Genomic DNA, 14766 nt, shown 5'->3' with positions numbered 1-14766 from the left:
GTCTTGGTCCAATGCACGCTAGCTTCTTTTGGGGTCATGGGTCACCAATTAACCTAACATATTGAAACATCGTTTTTCTTTGTCGCGTCAAATAATTGTCAATTCGAATGTCTTTGAGTTTAGGTTAGTATGGGTTACAGATTTGGATATTTTGGGTTCGGATAAGCTATGGGTGGAATTTACGGGCGGGCATTGACCCTGAAAAACCGGATCGGGTTAGATTTAGGGTCGGATCAGAATTTGACAGGTCTACTTAATATTGATAGCCCACCAACAAAGGACGATTAGACTTTCAGGCTTTCAACAACTCTCATGTAGGATCGGCTTAAAAGGAAAAATGCCCAAACTTTAAATTTAATATTATTCATATTTCGGTTTTATTTTAATTCCTCGATATTTTATAATGAATATTGACATATTTAAATATGTAAGATATCAAAATAAACTACTCCATCTCATCCAAACCAAAGGTAACAGTTGGTTTATCACATTTGGCGAGACATGTTTTGCAACGTGAATATTTTTAGTTACACATTATTAAAAATTATAAAAATTTGATATTCTTATATGCATTCATGACGATAAATCAAATAAGATCTCACATGACTATATTGTCTTATAGATTATGAATAATATCAAAAATTTCCTACGTTTATAAATAGTACCAAAAGTAAGTATTATCTTTGATTTGGATGAGAATGATTACTTTTTTACAAGTTTATTAAATTATTTAATTGGCCTTTGTGTTATTGAGCTGGTTTTTGCTAAAATTTGATCATCAACCTACAATCCAACATGAAATAATGTTCTGAAGCTGGGCTAGGTACATAAGCCCATTGGATCATCATTAGATTGCCACTGACTTTTGGTTTGATATATTTGGGCTTTGGACGTCGATCTGAAACTTTTTATTGACCTTAACACATTGGTCCGAGTAACTTTTAGCACCAAAAAGGATTTTCATTTGCAAACAATTACCCAAATGTCAAAAAAATATGATATAAACGTGAAAAAAAATGGTCGAACTGAAAAATGAAAAAATCCAACTTTTTTTTTTTTGTTAAATTTTGAACTTCTTTCAAGTTAATTATGATATTATTATTTGTTTTTCCTAAAAAATTTCGCCTTTTAGCGGCAAATGCTAACTCCGCCACTGAGTTCAGTTATTATGAGTTTAGTTTAGTTCATTTTTATTCTTCTCACCAATTCTGCTTAATTCAATTTAATTCAGTACAGTTTAAAAAATTTCAGTCCAAACAAACGAGGACTGAATTTCTTCCGATATTTCATTCTTAATGTGATGAAAATGATTAAAATGAATGATAAGAAAATGACTCAACTAAGAAAGGAAGCTTTAATCAAACAAAAGTCTAAACACAAAGAACAAAAAGAAAACTCTCCATAAATTGCTTTTGTTGACAAATTGCTAAAATCTAGAGTCTTAAACCTAATTAACACCAAAAAAACTTGATTAGAAAAACATAATCATCCCAAAAGAGCCTTCTTCTCACTTCCACTTTATAGTTTACCTTTGAAAATTTGGACCCTTTCTTCCAAACACACACAAACAAAAAGCAAAAAGTAACAAAGCAACAAAGCAAAAGCTTGCCCCTTAAGTATAAGTGTATACAATTGGTCTTGGTATAGACGGGTGGAGCGAACAGGCGGGTAATGACCTCTAATAAAATGGGTAGGGGGACAAGGTGGGGCACCCCATGTGCTTTCCACTTTATGGCAAATGGGTATTTTGTGAGGGGAAATGGTATCCGTCTATACGTATAGACGGATAATGTCCGTCTATAATAAAAATTTGTGAAGTGTAACCCTCCCATCATTCATTCCATCACACTATCCTTCCAATTGCAGCAAAACAACGGACATATAACACACAGAAATTGATTTAATCCTTGCCCTCTGTTTATTTAATCGACTAAGTTTCTTGTAAGACAGTTTCAAATTAAACATATTATGAGATAACTATAAAAACACATTAACAATTAACCGAAAAAAGAAAAAAAATACACATTTTATATAACAGGTCTGCCAATACTGTTACTATAAGACCGTCTTATACGACAATATCTAACCAAACTCCAAGATTACATGATCTTCTGCCACATATCACTTTCCCTCTAATCCTCTATTAACTAGCCAACTTCTTATTCAAACTAATTACGTTACGTACCTTTAATTTTAATTGTTTTAGTTTTAGTGTCTATATATACATATATAAACTTCTCCATACATAATCTCATTTCACCCTATATATATTCTTTTATCATAAAATTGTATTGTTCAAAAATTCCAACAATTGTTATTTGTTGTTTTTTGTGTAGGAAAAAAATGAGGGTGAGAGTAAGAGTAAGAGGATTATGGAAGAAGATTATAACAGCATTGTCAAACAAAACAAACGAGTTAAGAATACGTATAATGATATTCTTTCTCCTACACAAAAACATTGATAAAACCTCATTAACCCAATCCCTCCATGCCCTCGTCTCGCAACCGCCCTCATCGTCGTCTCACCGTCCCCGCCACCAAAACCACCACCACGACGAGAACAAACTTGAGGATGTCGTAGGCGACGAAGCTACAATAACCAGTAGTTATGATGAATATGAAGGGCTAAGCCTAACACATGAGTTGTTCAAGGAGTCAGAGGCAGAGGTGGAGACGGAGGCGATAATGGTACACGGCGGTGGTGCGGTGGAGGGTACGGTGGAGGTAGGGGATGAAGATATTGACCAAGCAGCTGATTTGTTCATACAAAGGTTTAAAAAGCAAATGCAGCTACAGAAGCAACTTTCTTTGGAGAGGAATCAAAATTTGTTGGTTTCTAATGCTTAATCATGTTGTTTTGCATGCGGAGTCAGGATTTGAGGTTAGTGGGGGGCGTACAAGTAATGCTATAAGACATACTCGAAAAAAAATATCGAAAATTTTAACTAAAATTTGCGAGATTTTCATTTTCTAGTATAGGTGAGCGCTCCTGCTAGCCCCCTTAAATCCGCCACTGATCATGAGATCGATTTAATTATATAACTAACTTTTTCTTTTCTTACTTTATTTTAGCTTTAGTGTACGAATAAATTTATTGTGATATAATACGGCTTTGGGATGTGACGTAACTATTGGTTTTTGAAATTTTCGCTGTCTTGCAGGGACAATCGTCTCTACTAACCCTGTTAGTTCCGTCACTGCAGCAAGTATCTAAGTTAATTATGTTGCATATAAGGTCAATAATTAAATGAAAATCAGCATGAGTCTTGTGGGTTGTTGGAGAATTTTCATTTGTTTGCTATCGCTTCCTTCTTCACATTGGTCATTTGTATTTACCTTTAATTTTAACATAAAATTTAAGAAAAAGTTTATTTTATTTCATCTATTAAACCTACTAACATCAAATATCAACCTCTCAGCAAAAAAAAAAAAAAAAAAAAAAAAAAAAAAAAAAAAAAAAATCTTAAGTCTTGTGTAATGCAAAAGAATCATCATGTATACTACTTAGGATCTAGCACAGTACCAACAAAGAGTATAGCACCAGAAACATCTTCTCTAATCATAAACATAAACGGATGATCTGTCACAAATCTTATCTGTGGCGGAGGCGGTCCCATAGCACATCCATATCGCATACTTGTAACGGCTGCGGCCACTGTCCCTAATTCATCTGTTTCGATACAACATTTTTGAAATATATCACTTACATAGATTGGCAAGACAATATCAGCGATTCCTGAAAAATCCATGCAGTTGTTTTCAAATGGTAACGTCAATCCCAATTGTTTCATAGTATTCTTTAGATCAACATCGGATTCAAACTTGAATTTCGGGATTGAGAGTACATTGACCTTGACATACTCGAGTTTGATTTCGTCCTGGAACATATTTTGATCAATAATCTTGATGTTTTCCATGACATTTGGTAACCCGTCCTTCTCAAATGGGAGAAAGACGTACATTGAGAATCGCTTCGTTGTTTTACTTTTGTATGGCATCCTTATAACTTGACATTCGTTATACGTTCCATAGTCGTAGTACTTGCACGCTTGTCTCATGAAGGGAACTCGAACTTTGACTCCGTCAAGACGATTAAAGGAGCTCCTTTGAAATACAAAGCGTTAGCCAACAATAAGACGGTATCGCCTTTGATGTTATCTCTTCTAAGTATTTGTCTGATCAACCCTTTTGTTGCTTCTTTAGCCAATGCATTTGCTTCATTCACAACTTGATCGCCCTTCAAAAATCGCGAATTTAGTTTGTTAATTACAAAAAAAAAAAAAATACTGAGTCGACCAAATGATTTGATTATATATAGTATAACTTCGAATCTGAATTTAATTCAAAATACGATAATTTGAAATCAAACACAGATCCAAATCGACCATGCTAAGAATGGTGTCAATTGACGCCGGAGAGCATACCGTGTTCTTGCCCTTCCCAAGGTTTTCTTGGATGACATGTTGCGCAACTTGTACCGAAAACTTCGTTGTCAACTATCTTGTTGTATGAAAAGAAATGAGTATGGAAATGTTAATGAATTACAATTACTTGGGTTTGTGGTTTTATATACCACCAGTTATTATTGAAACTCTTGACAACTAGGGTTTAATTTTCTTATCCATCGCATTTTTTCACGGACAAAATTTATTTTAACGGGGAAGACGGTAATTAAGTGTTTTACAATTGAACCTCGAAGTTTGGTGTGGTGTTAAGGGTTTTATCTACGAGCATACCGTGTTCTTGCCCTTCCCTTTTTCATTTAAGACTTCATTTTGATAACTGACGTGAATAGACTATAGAGCGAATATTAGATATGTGAAGCCTTATTCATCGAATCAGGACGGATCACTTTTATTCTTGATCGCGCTCTCTGCTCACGCTGCCTAATTACGACAATAGATCATAAATAAGTACTATACTGCTTTAATATTTGTACTGAGCCACCATAACAATCAAACTGTCCACAAAGTCGTCATATTCAACATAACGTGAGATTTAATACCGGGGCAAGGGCAGAACGTGCAAAAAACACGATTAAACACCAAAGCGCGGACATAAAATCCATAGAGTACTTGCGCTTGGCGATGGTGCCATTAGCATTAGAGTTCTCTTATTATTACAGGGAAATAGAGAATGGATCAAGCTTCCCTCTACATGTGAGAGAGATTGAGGCATGTGGACGATGATAAGTCACAAGTTCGAATCTTCCTCCCATTATAAACAAAATTAATGTCATTTAAAGAAAAATCACACCATGTACCAAGTTGCCCTATGCTCCGTATTTACAGAAGTATTTCCCTATTAGTATTAGGATACTTACTCATAATAAATATCTATAATCTGCTTAATTATACTTGATGACGGATTAGGAGATTACTTATTTGTGATTTAGGATTACGAAATAGGGAGGTGTTAAATTAGTCATTTCAAGTTATTTAGGTCGATTAGAGTTATAACTTGTTAGATCATTTTTGAGTCACAAATTGTTTAATAAGACGGTCTCATGTTATGAGACTAGCCCATTAACTTAAAGCCCAAAATAACACATTGAATAATCAAACTTCCACCACCTCTTTCATCTCCTTTCTTTCACAAAGTCCGACTAACGGCAAGCTGCCCTTGAGCCACCAAATCGACGCCAAAATCATTGTCTCAAATCCCATCCTTACTAATTCGCCCGCACATGAACACATACCCTTCTCCGATGTCTCCTCCTCGCAAATATTCATCTCAAAAGCTAGAGTTTTGAACTTAAGAAAGTAAGTTGTCTATCATTAAACAAAAATAACCCTAGTTTATAAAAATAAATCAAAACTTTTGAAACACTAGATTGTCAAACTAAAGTGATGAGGCATCAAACTAACATCTTACTTTGGAAAATTAATGTAAACTCTAAATTTACAATGAAGAAATGAAGGTCTAATTGCCTTAGTATATGAAATTTTCAAATTAACATAGTGAGTTTCAAAGTTAAAATTCTTAGGGGTTGTTTGGTTACCCAACATAAAACACATGAATTGCAATTCATGTGATTTGTAAAATTGGTGGGTTGTTTGTTTGCCCCAAATCACATGAATTGAAGTTCCATAGGAACTCTAATTCCTCCATGATGGGGGAAGTTGCTTACCTAGGTCCCCCTAGGTAAGTGGGAATTCCTATGGAATTCACTTCCCACATTCCAACCAAACACTTTTTTTCCATTTCACATGAATTGCAAAATCATGTGAATTGTAACTCCCTTGGAACTTTAATTCCTCCAGCGAACCAAACGACACCTTAGTTATTAAATTAAAGTATTGATAAGAGTAAATGAGTTACAAAACCATATTTCATAGTTTAAAAGCTCAAAGTTATCAAATTAAAGACATGACTATTCAAGTTAAAACAATTAATAGTCAAAAACTAGAAGTTGAGTTTTCATCTTAAAATCTAGTGCTCATCTAAAATCAAACCCAAACCTGGTTTTTCGAGATCAGCGCCACCGTGGTCGACTGATCGGAATCAGTGGTTGGGTCGGTCGTTGTAGAGGTGGTGGCCGGTGGGAGCGGCGATACTGCAACTGGTGGGAGCAGTGATCCATCGAGGTCGAGAAAGAGTTAAGAGTTGTGGCTTGTGGCTTGTGGCTTGCGCTTTATTGTATAGTTTGTCTTGTTGAGCTAATTGCCTAATTTATCCTATTGGGCCCGTCCTATGGTATAGGACGGTCCTATAGGAGAGTTACTGTTTTTGAGTTGGGTTGTTTCAAATCGGGTCAACAAAGCTCGGGCAATTTTCGTGTCAAGTCGAGTCAGTTGGGCTACCAAATTTCGACAGTGAATCATAATTACGTCCTATACTGCCTTAAATTTGTGAACTGAGCCACCATTACATTCAAAACTGTCCACAAAGTTGTCATGATTCAACATGACTTGTGAGATTTAATATCGGGGCAAGGGCCGAACAAAAGACGCAATTAAACACCAAAGTGAGGACATAAAATCCATTATGTACCTGTGCTTGGTGCCATTAGCATTGGAGTTCTCTTCTTATAACAGGAAACTAGGGAATGGATCAAGCTTCCCTCTACATGTGAGGCATACAACGAAAAGAACATATCAAAAGAGCAACGGTAAAAACAAACATTCCCTGGGATGTTGTAGGCAAAAGACGAGTGTACAAAAAATATATCAGTGTCTCAAAACTCCAAAATTATCGCTTAAGCTGTATAATACGAACAACCACATCTTACCGACATTAGTGCCACAGATTGAGGCATGTGCGGACCATAAGTCACAAGTTTGAATCTTCCTCCCATCATAAACAAAATGCCATTTTGGCTACTCTCGCACAAAAAACACATAATATGGCTGCCTTTTCTATATCACATCATACGTACCAAGAACTCAAGAAGACCATCAGAAGAATGGCTGCCTTTTCTATGTCTTCAGCGCAGTAGTCGTATCTTAATGTTGATCATAACCTCAGCTTAAATCCAGATGACAAGAAATCGTCCCTATCCGTCCTGAAAGAAGGCAAGGAAAAGTTTCAAAAGTCATAAAACTATTATGTTTATGCCTCAAAATGCATGCACTTAGTTTTTCCAGGCAACCAAAACATCGGAAAAGATACAGTTGCAGAGAAGTAACAGCAGTGTTAAAGACATTTAACTAATTATGACGGGTCAGAGTTATTCAGCAATAAACGGGATGGAGGGAGTATAATCATATTCCAATAGTAAGAAGAACCAACTTATAAATGCCGGTCTGTGTTAGCCCAGTGATCTAAACACAGATTAACCCAATATTACTAACTTCCGCCTCACTTAAAGCAACGGTTATTTCTACCAAAATACTCGCAACTAATTGGAACAACTCCAATAGACAAATTTAATGACACCCGAATAATAGTCCACTGAAAAGGCCGACCAAAAACCTAGCAAATGTTTAACAGAGAAACCATGACTACAAGCCATTACAAGAAAATGTCCGTTACTACGACTCGGTTGTAAGTGTCGGACGTGGCAAGACTATTTCGGGAAAAATTTCATGCTTTTAGATTAAAATGAAGTGTTGGAGGCTCAGAGTACCATGCTGTATCAGAAGACCGTAATACCGGACACACAACATGCAGTTAAAGTGAAGTAGAGTAACATAGGCATTTAAAGCATTGCAGTAGTAAAATTCAACCCAAGTCACCATCTCGTATCTTATCACCAACAAATCCACATGTGCCAATAGTTTACTGTTATAACCTATAACAAACTACAAGGACACGCCTCAAGAGAATGGCTGGATTACTATGACATTTTTCAATCCTAATCAGTATATGCTCATCCTTCATCATATTTTTCTGAAGGGTTAATGAGTCTTAAAGATGAACAAATTGCCCTTTTCATCGTTCATCACAACTTAATACTAAGACACTTGCAAATCGTAGTCTACATAAATACTTAAGGGCTTGTTAGGATAAAAGTATCTGGAGAGAAAGGAAGGGAAGGGAGAGGGAACCAAGGTCCCATCTTTGCTTATCAAATGCCCTTGGAGGAAAATGGATTGGGAGGGAAATGTAGGAACTCATTTTCCCTCCTCCAAGTCTAAACAAAATCGTTCCACCATAGGAAATAACTAAAGAAGTCAATTACGGAGTATATATAAGAAGAATATCAGAAATCATGCATATAGAAACAGGGAATAATAACAATCATATCAACACAATCAAAAACATTACTTGTTTTTGTTCTTCTTTGGCTCGATTTTCACCTTGGACTTATCTTTATCCTTATCCTTACCCTTATCCTTCCCTAATGAAACAAGACTATCCAAAAACGTCCTTGTATTACAAGGTGTAAAATTAGAAGGCAACCCATGAACTGTAACTCTCTCGAATCTCTTAGTAGTCCAAGAATACCAGCCGAACCAAGAGTCATCCAACTCAAGCAAAACCCATTCATTATCTTTCGAGTAAAGTACCGGTGTCAGGTGGGTTAAAACATCAAAACTAGCCGGATTACAAATACTATACCGCCTAAACCAAGACTCCTCGTTCCCATGTTCCTTCATTACCCACAAATCGGCTCGTACCAATTCCCAATCAGCCACCATCCCAGGAATAGGTTTTTCATAGTTTACCGACATACAAAAACACCCACCTAATTCCTTGGTAACATAAGACCTTCCACTAAAACTCCCATCAAACTTAGGCAACTTAGGCAGGTCGAATATCGAAAATATCTCTGTCCGAAGATTAAAACACGTGACCTTAGTCTTGAAATTACTATTACTATCAAACACAATAAAATGCAAACACTCATTAACAAGCACCGTCTTACAATTTTGAAGAACAAATTGGCCCATTGTTGTTTGATCACTAACACATTTCCATGAATCATCCCTCAAACTATACACACTCGCTTCGCGATACACAACTACCCTATTCTTACACGTCTGACTCATCCTTACCACCTTATAATCCCTACTAACCGAATCAAACCCGAACCCGAAAACAACAAGATCGGCAGTATCATTCCCATGAGGGTTTCTATTGGAAAAAGGTGGGATCAAACGATGCGTTTTGGTTGATGGGTTGTATAAAATGACGGAAGATTTATCGTCATACAATGAAATGCAAAGGACGCCATTAATGGAACCAATGATTTTGGGGGAAGATTTCAGATCATATTTGCAGAAGGGTTTGAGAGGGTGATCGAGCTCGGAGAAGTGAAATTCATGGTTTTGATTGTCTGAAATTGGGGAAGAGAAGAGAGAAACTTGGGAGACGATGAGATTTGGGAGATTTTGGGAAATTAGGGTTTGAGTTAAGTGGAGATTGATGAAATCGGGAGAGCTGATTAGAGAATACCATTGTTTAGAAACGGATTTGAAGCGAATTAGGGTTTTGGATTGTAATCGAGAGAGGATATCAGTGATTATCTCGAGAGGTAGAATTGGGGTCGCCATGGATGAAGGCATCGAAATTCAGCAAGTTTGGCTCGAAAAAGAAGTTCAAAATCACGAATAAGTTCGAGTTTTCAATTAGAGCTTTGTTAAACACAGGCTGACAGGCTAGACGCTCATATGGGACAGGGTTAGCTGATTAAGTGCGGGCTGACCCGTTTGACCTGACCCACTTGACCCGCTTAGCCCGTTATAAAATACGAGTATTAGATTAGTGGATAACGGACAATAAAAATAGGCAGGTGTAGTTGTATGGACAATGAAAAATGTTCATGGGCCGACCCGCTTAGCCCGTTATAAAATTTTCCTATTTTTATTGACATGTCAATTTCAATAACATAGAAAAAATGTACAGTATATAACTAAAAACTAATTATTATTTTTACGTAAAGTTAAGCGAAACGAAGTAGATTCATGAACCAACTTTTTTCAAGTTGACAACTGATTTTTTGTTTTAGTTTTGAGCCCACGGGTCAGGCCATCTATTTTAATGGGCGCGCTTGGACAATCAAACATGGCCCGCTATAATGGACACGGTCACACGGGCAACAAAGTTAGACCCGTCGGACAATTTTATTCAAGTGTAGGCCCGTCCATGTCCGGCCCAAACCCGCAAATGATCACCTCTAGGACAGGGTATAGGGTTTATCGAATTCGAGACAAGTTTTAACTGAGCTGATTACGAGGTTTAGGCTAAATCCCAAAAACTGCCATCATCACTCAGTATTCAGCGGTTAGTCGTGACTAGTGAGTTTATAGTGTATCCAGAGCTACGGGGTCTAAATTCTCAGATCCACATGATTTGGACCTATTCCGTACCGTTTGATTATAAATAAAAAAATCAATTTTCAAATATTAATCTTTTTGGTTATAAAACACATAATTTTTTTTTTTTCATATTAGATAACAAATGTTATAAATAAAGTTGTTACCATATCGAAATAAAGTTTCATAATAAAACACAATAGCAAATTAGCGATAACAAATAATTTTTTTGCTATCCAAAAATGTTACTTAGAAAGAAATCATATCATAGTTTGTAAAAAAACTTTGAGAAAAAAATATAACTTTACTATTTTCTTTAACTTATTTTTTAGTTTTTATTTCAAAATGAAATAAAATGAATCCAAGGTCAGGATCTAGATCTCGACCATATATTTCTATGCGTATTAATCTGAGTCGTATTCACTAAATTTAAAAGATTGTGATCCAAATTCAGACCCGTTTGAACTGAAACCCGGAATCTAAATAGGCTCCGGACTCCATTACCAACACGTCCAACCCTAGTGAAGTAGTGATACAAAAATAAAAGCGATATGTAAAACTGCCATCAACGTCCCGCGTTTGTTCATCAATGGCGACTCCAACACTCCCTCCGGATATAATCACCGATATTCTCAGTCGATTACCATCCAAAACCCTAATTCGCTTCAAATCCGTATCCAAACAATGGTATTCCCTAATCAATTCCCCTAATTTCATCAATCTCCACCTAACCCAAACCCTAATTTCCCAGAATTCCCCCAATCTCATCATCTCCCATTTTTCCCTCTCCTCCGTTGCCATTTCGATTGAAAATAACCCTAATTTTCACTTAATCGAGCTTGATCACCCTCTCCAACACCTTTGTGATACACATAATTTTTCGTCATATGATCGAAAATTCGCTCCAATAACCCTTGGTTCCATCAATGGCGTTGTTTGCATTTCAATGTACGACAAATCTTCCGTCGTTTTGTATAACCCTTCGACCAAAACGCATCGTTTCATCCCACCTTTTACCCCGTCAACCAACACAAACCCTAATTTTGAAATTAACCCCGAGGGTACTACTTTTAATTTCGTTGTTTTTGGGTTCGGGTTTGATTCGGTTAGTGGGGATTATAAGTTGTTGAGGATGATTGAGACGTGTAATGATAGTGGATTGCTCCATGGTGAGACGAGTGTGTATAATTTGAGGAATGATTCTTGGAAATGTGTTAATGATCAAACAAGGGGAGAATTTGTTCTTCAGAATAGTATGGGGGCTTTTGTTAATGAGGTTTTACATTTTATTGCGATTGATAGTAAGCTCAATGCTAAGGTTAAGTGCTTTAATCTTCGGAACGAGACATTCTCGTATTTAGACTTTCCTAAGTTTGATGACAAGTTTTCTAGAAATTGCTATGTTGTTAGGGAATTAGGTGGATGTTTAACTGTGATGGTAAACTATCACAAGGTATTTCTTGGAATGGCGGGTGATAGATCATTAGGAAAAGTCGATTTGTGGGTAATGAAAGAGTATGGGAATAAGGAGTCTTGGTTTAGGCTGTTTAGTATTCGTGATCTGGCTAGGCTTGATGTTTTAATCCACGTGAGACCAGTTGTTTACTCGAGAGATAAGGAACGGGTTTTGCTTGAGTTGGATAATTTGTCGTTCGGTTGGTATTCTTGGGGGAGTAAGAGTTTTGAGAAGATTACAGTTCATGGGGAACCTTCTGCTTATGCACCTTATGAAACATGGACCTTTGTGGACAGCCTTGTTTCAATTGGGAAGGATAAGAATAAAGATAAATACAAGGCAAAAATCGTGCCAAAGAAGAGTAAAAACAAGTACGTATTGTTATCTCTTGTTAATAGAAGCATGATCATGATTTCTTAATGAATTCGTATGGTTTGCTGTTTTTTAGAGATATTGTGCCGATATTGTTTTGTTTACTTCACCTGTTTAGTAAATAGAGAGTTTCTAAATACGGAGTAGCTAATAATATATGATGGTGTTGTGTCGACTACAAGCTGACACTAATTTTCATGCGGTTTTACCGTGGATTATATTTTTTGTGTGTAGCTAGAGGAATAATTCATGGTATTCTATGAATGATCTAATGTCATGCTTATGTACTTACGAAGTAGTGAAGTACTAAGGTTGTCCATGATGTGTTGTGTTGTATTGTGTTGTAACTGGTAAGGGTGTTTGTATATTAGGATGTGATGGAAAATAGAATAGGAAATAAGTTCGTTTGTAGGCTCATCTTAGGAACAAGATTTTGTGTCATTGACCTTTTAGTTTTAGACAAGTATAACGAACGATGAAGACATAATCTATAGGATTGAATAAGGAGAAGGGTAAAGATAAGTCCAAGGCAAAAATCGTGCCAAAGAAGAGCAAAAACAAGTAATCGTTTTGATTGCTTTGATACGATTCTTATCTCCTCTTACTAGAAGCATGATATTCTGCTGTTTTTATGATTGTTTTGTTTACTTGACTTATTTAGTAAATAGGGTGTTTTGAAATACGGAGTAGCTACTAATGTAAGATAGTGTTATGTTGATGAGTTTTACCATGGATTATTTTTTTGTATGGAGATGATAGTGTGTAGCTAGAGGAATAATTCATGGCATTCTGTGATTGATGTAATGCCATCCATATGTACTTACGTAGAAGTGAAGTACTAAGGTGGTTCATGACGTGCTCTGTTGGCAAGGGTGGTTTCTGGTAAGGGTGTTTGCTTATTAGGTTGCGATGGAAAATGGAATAGGTAATAAGTTCATTGTTAGGCTCATCTTAGGAACGAGATTTTGTGTTTAACGTTTCAGAAATGTACGACGACTGATGAGCACATAATTCATAGGGTTGAAAAATGATTCTCCTATCATACTACCATAGTAATCCACAAATTATTTCTGCCATGCTCTTGGAATGTGCGTGCATCCTTGTAGTTTGTTTAATCAGTGGACTATCGGCGATGTTGATTTTTGGATGATAAAGTACGAGATGGTGAACTTGGGTTTGTTAAGTTTTGCTTTTGGGCCTAGACTGTGCCATTCTTCGCTGTCAAATGAACAATTTCTAATGTCTTGTAATCATGGTTATTTGTGGATTGGAGTTATTCCAATTAGATGACAATATTCTTAAGGAAAAGCGTTGCTGTAAGTGAGATGAAAGTTAATAATCATGTTAAGCTGTGGTGGATAGCTGGGTGTACACATACTATCAGTTACAAGTATAAGTTTGCTGTTTTTATTATCGGAATATGATTATACTCCGTCCCGTCAAGGGTCGAATAACTTGACTCTTCATAACTAGTTAGAAGTTGTAACACTTCTGTCCCTTTTTCTTCATATTTTTGGGAGTTTGTGTTGCTTGGAAAAACCAAATGACTGCATTTTCGACTTTTTGAGGCATTAGCATTATAGCTGAGATTTTTGAGCTTTTCCATGCCTTTCTTCAGGGAAGATTTCTTGTCATCGGGATTTAAGCTGAGGCTTTGATCAACGTTGAGATACTACTACCTTGCTGAAGATATCAAGAAGGCATCCATTGTAAATTGGTATCATTTTTTTTTGCTGAAGATCCGAGAAGGCGGCCATACTAAGTTGGTACCATTTTTTTTGGATGATATTAGTTGCATAACTGGTTTAAACCTTGTTTTATCTTCTAGAGTATATTGTAAGCTATCCTCACTCCTAAGAGATGTACTCCCTAAGCTTTCCGTGGCTTTTGGTGTATAATCTTTTCGTCAACAAAATTGTTTCGTAGCTCTTGTGCAAATTGAAGTCTGTTGTGAATTTATGTGACAAGTCACCCGAGAAAGTCCTTGTACATTGCTCTGGTGCAACTTTGTTCATAATGTGAGTACTTTTTTTTTGCTGATGAAATGTGTTGGTTTTTTTTTTTTTTTTTGGTGAGAAAACTGCCACAGGGGCATTTCGATTATAATGTGGTTTGTTCTTATGTTGAAGCTTAAATTTGGTTGAAGTTTGGCATGAGTTTGGTTAAAAAGTCGTAAGCTCAAGTCGTTTGAACATAAGGTTTAATTTCTGAAGGGGAATGTGTTTTCGTTAAATCTCG

General features: G+C 36.3%; 4 protein-coding genes across 4 annotated transcripts; 2 read left to right on the top strand and 2 right to left on the bottom strand.

Annotated features, from left to right (window-relative positions):
* Positions 1 to 2343: 2343 nt before the first annotated feature.
* LOC141595730 (uncharacterized) lies at positions 2344 to 2847 on the top strand. Its single transcript, XM_074415695.1, has one exon. The coding sequence runs from the start codon at positions 2344 to 2346 to the stop codon at positions 2845 to 2847; it is 504 nt and encodes a 167-aa protein (XP_074271796.1).
* A 653-nt stretch (positions 2848 to 3500) lies between these two features.
* LOC141595729 (serpin-Z10-like) lies at positions 3501 to 4058 on the bottom strand. The gene has a single exon (XM_074415694.1). The coding sequence runs from the start codon at positions 4056 to 4058 to the stop codon at positions 3501 to 3503; it is 558 nt and encodes a 185-aa protein (XP_074271795.1).
* A 2897-nt stretch (positions 4059 to 6955) lies between these two features.
* LOC141597294 (F-box protein CPR1-like) lies at positions 6956 to 10024 on the bottom strand. Its single transcript, XM_074417692.1, has 2 exons — positions 8710 to 10024; positions 6956 to 7504 (listed from the first exon to the last, which is right to left on the bottom strand). The coding sequence occupies exons 1-2, from the start codon at positions 9948 to 9950 to the stop codon at positions 7456 to 7458; spliced, it is 1290 nt and encodes a 429-aa protein (XP_074273793.1). The 5' UTR covers positions 9951 to 10024; the 3' UTR covers positions 6956 to 7455.
* A 1186-nt stretch (positions 10025 to 11210) lies between these two features.
* On the top strand, positions 11211 to 14495 carry LOC141597293 (F-box protein CPR1-like). The gene is made up of 2 exons (XM_074417691.1): positions 11211 to 12527; positions 14147 to 14495. Exons 1-2 carry the CDS (start codon positions 11290 to 11292, stop codon positions 14184 to 14186), a joined length of 1278 nt encoding a protein of 425 aa, XP_074273792.1. The 5' UTR covers positions 11211 to 11289; the 3' UTR covers positions 14187 to 14495.
* Positions 14496 to 14766: the final 271 nt, after the last annotated feature.

The sequence above is a fragment of the Silene latifolia genome, chromosome 8, assembly GCF_048544455.1.
Source record: "Silene latifolia isolate original U9 population chromosome 8, ASM4854445v1, whole genome shotgun sequence".
NCBI lineage: Eukaryota > Viridiplantae > Streptophyta > Magnoliopsida > Caryophyllales > Caryophyllaceae > Silene > Silene latifolia.
This window is presented reverse-complemented; position numbering and strand designations above follow the sequence as displayed.

Bases quoted from the DNA above. Each gene is read 5' to 3' on its own strand.
- LOC141595730 (XM_074415695.1), top strand. From the start codon at position 2,344: ATGAGGGTGAGAGTAAGAGTAAGAGGATTATGGAAGAAGATTATAACA.
- LOC141595729 (XM_074415694.1), bottom strand. From the start codon at position 4,058: ATGAGACAAGCGTGCAAGTACTACGACTATGGAACGTATAACGAATGT.
- LOC141597294 (XM_074417692.1), bottom strand. From the start codon at position 9,950: ATGCCTTCATCCATGGCGACCCCAATTCTACCTCTCGAGATAATCACT. The intron at 7,505-8,709 runs GTAATGTTTTTG...GCCTTCTTTCAG, and splicing joins CCAAAGAAGAACAAAAACAA to GACGGATAGGGACGATTTCT.
- LOC141597293 (XM_074417691.1), top strand. From the start codon at position 11,290: ATGGCGACTCCAACACTCCCTCCGGATATAATCACCGATATTCTCAGT. The intron at 12,528-14,146 runs GTACGTATTGTT...GCCTTTCTTCAG, and splicing joins CCAAAGAAGAGTAAAAACAA to GGAAGATTTCTTGTCATCGG.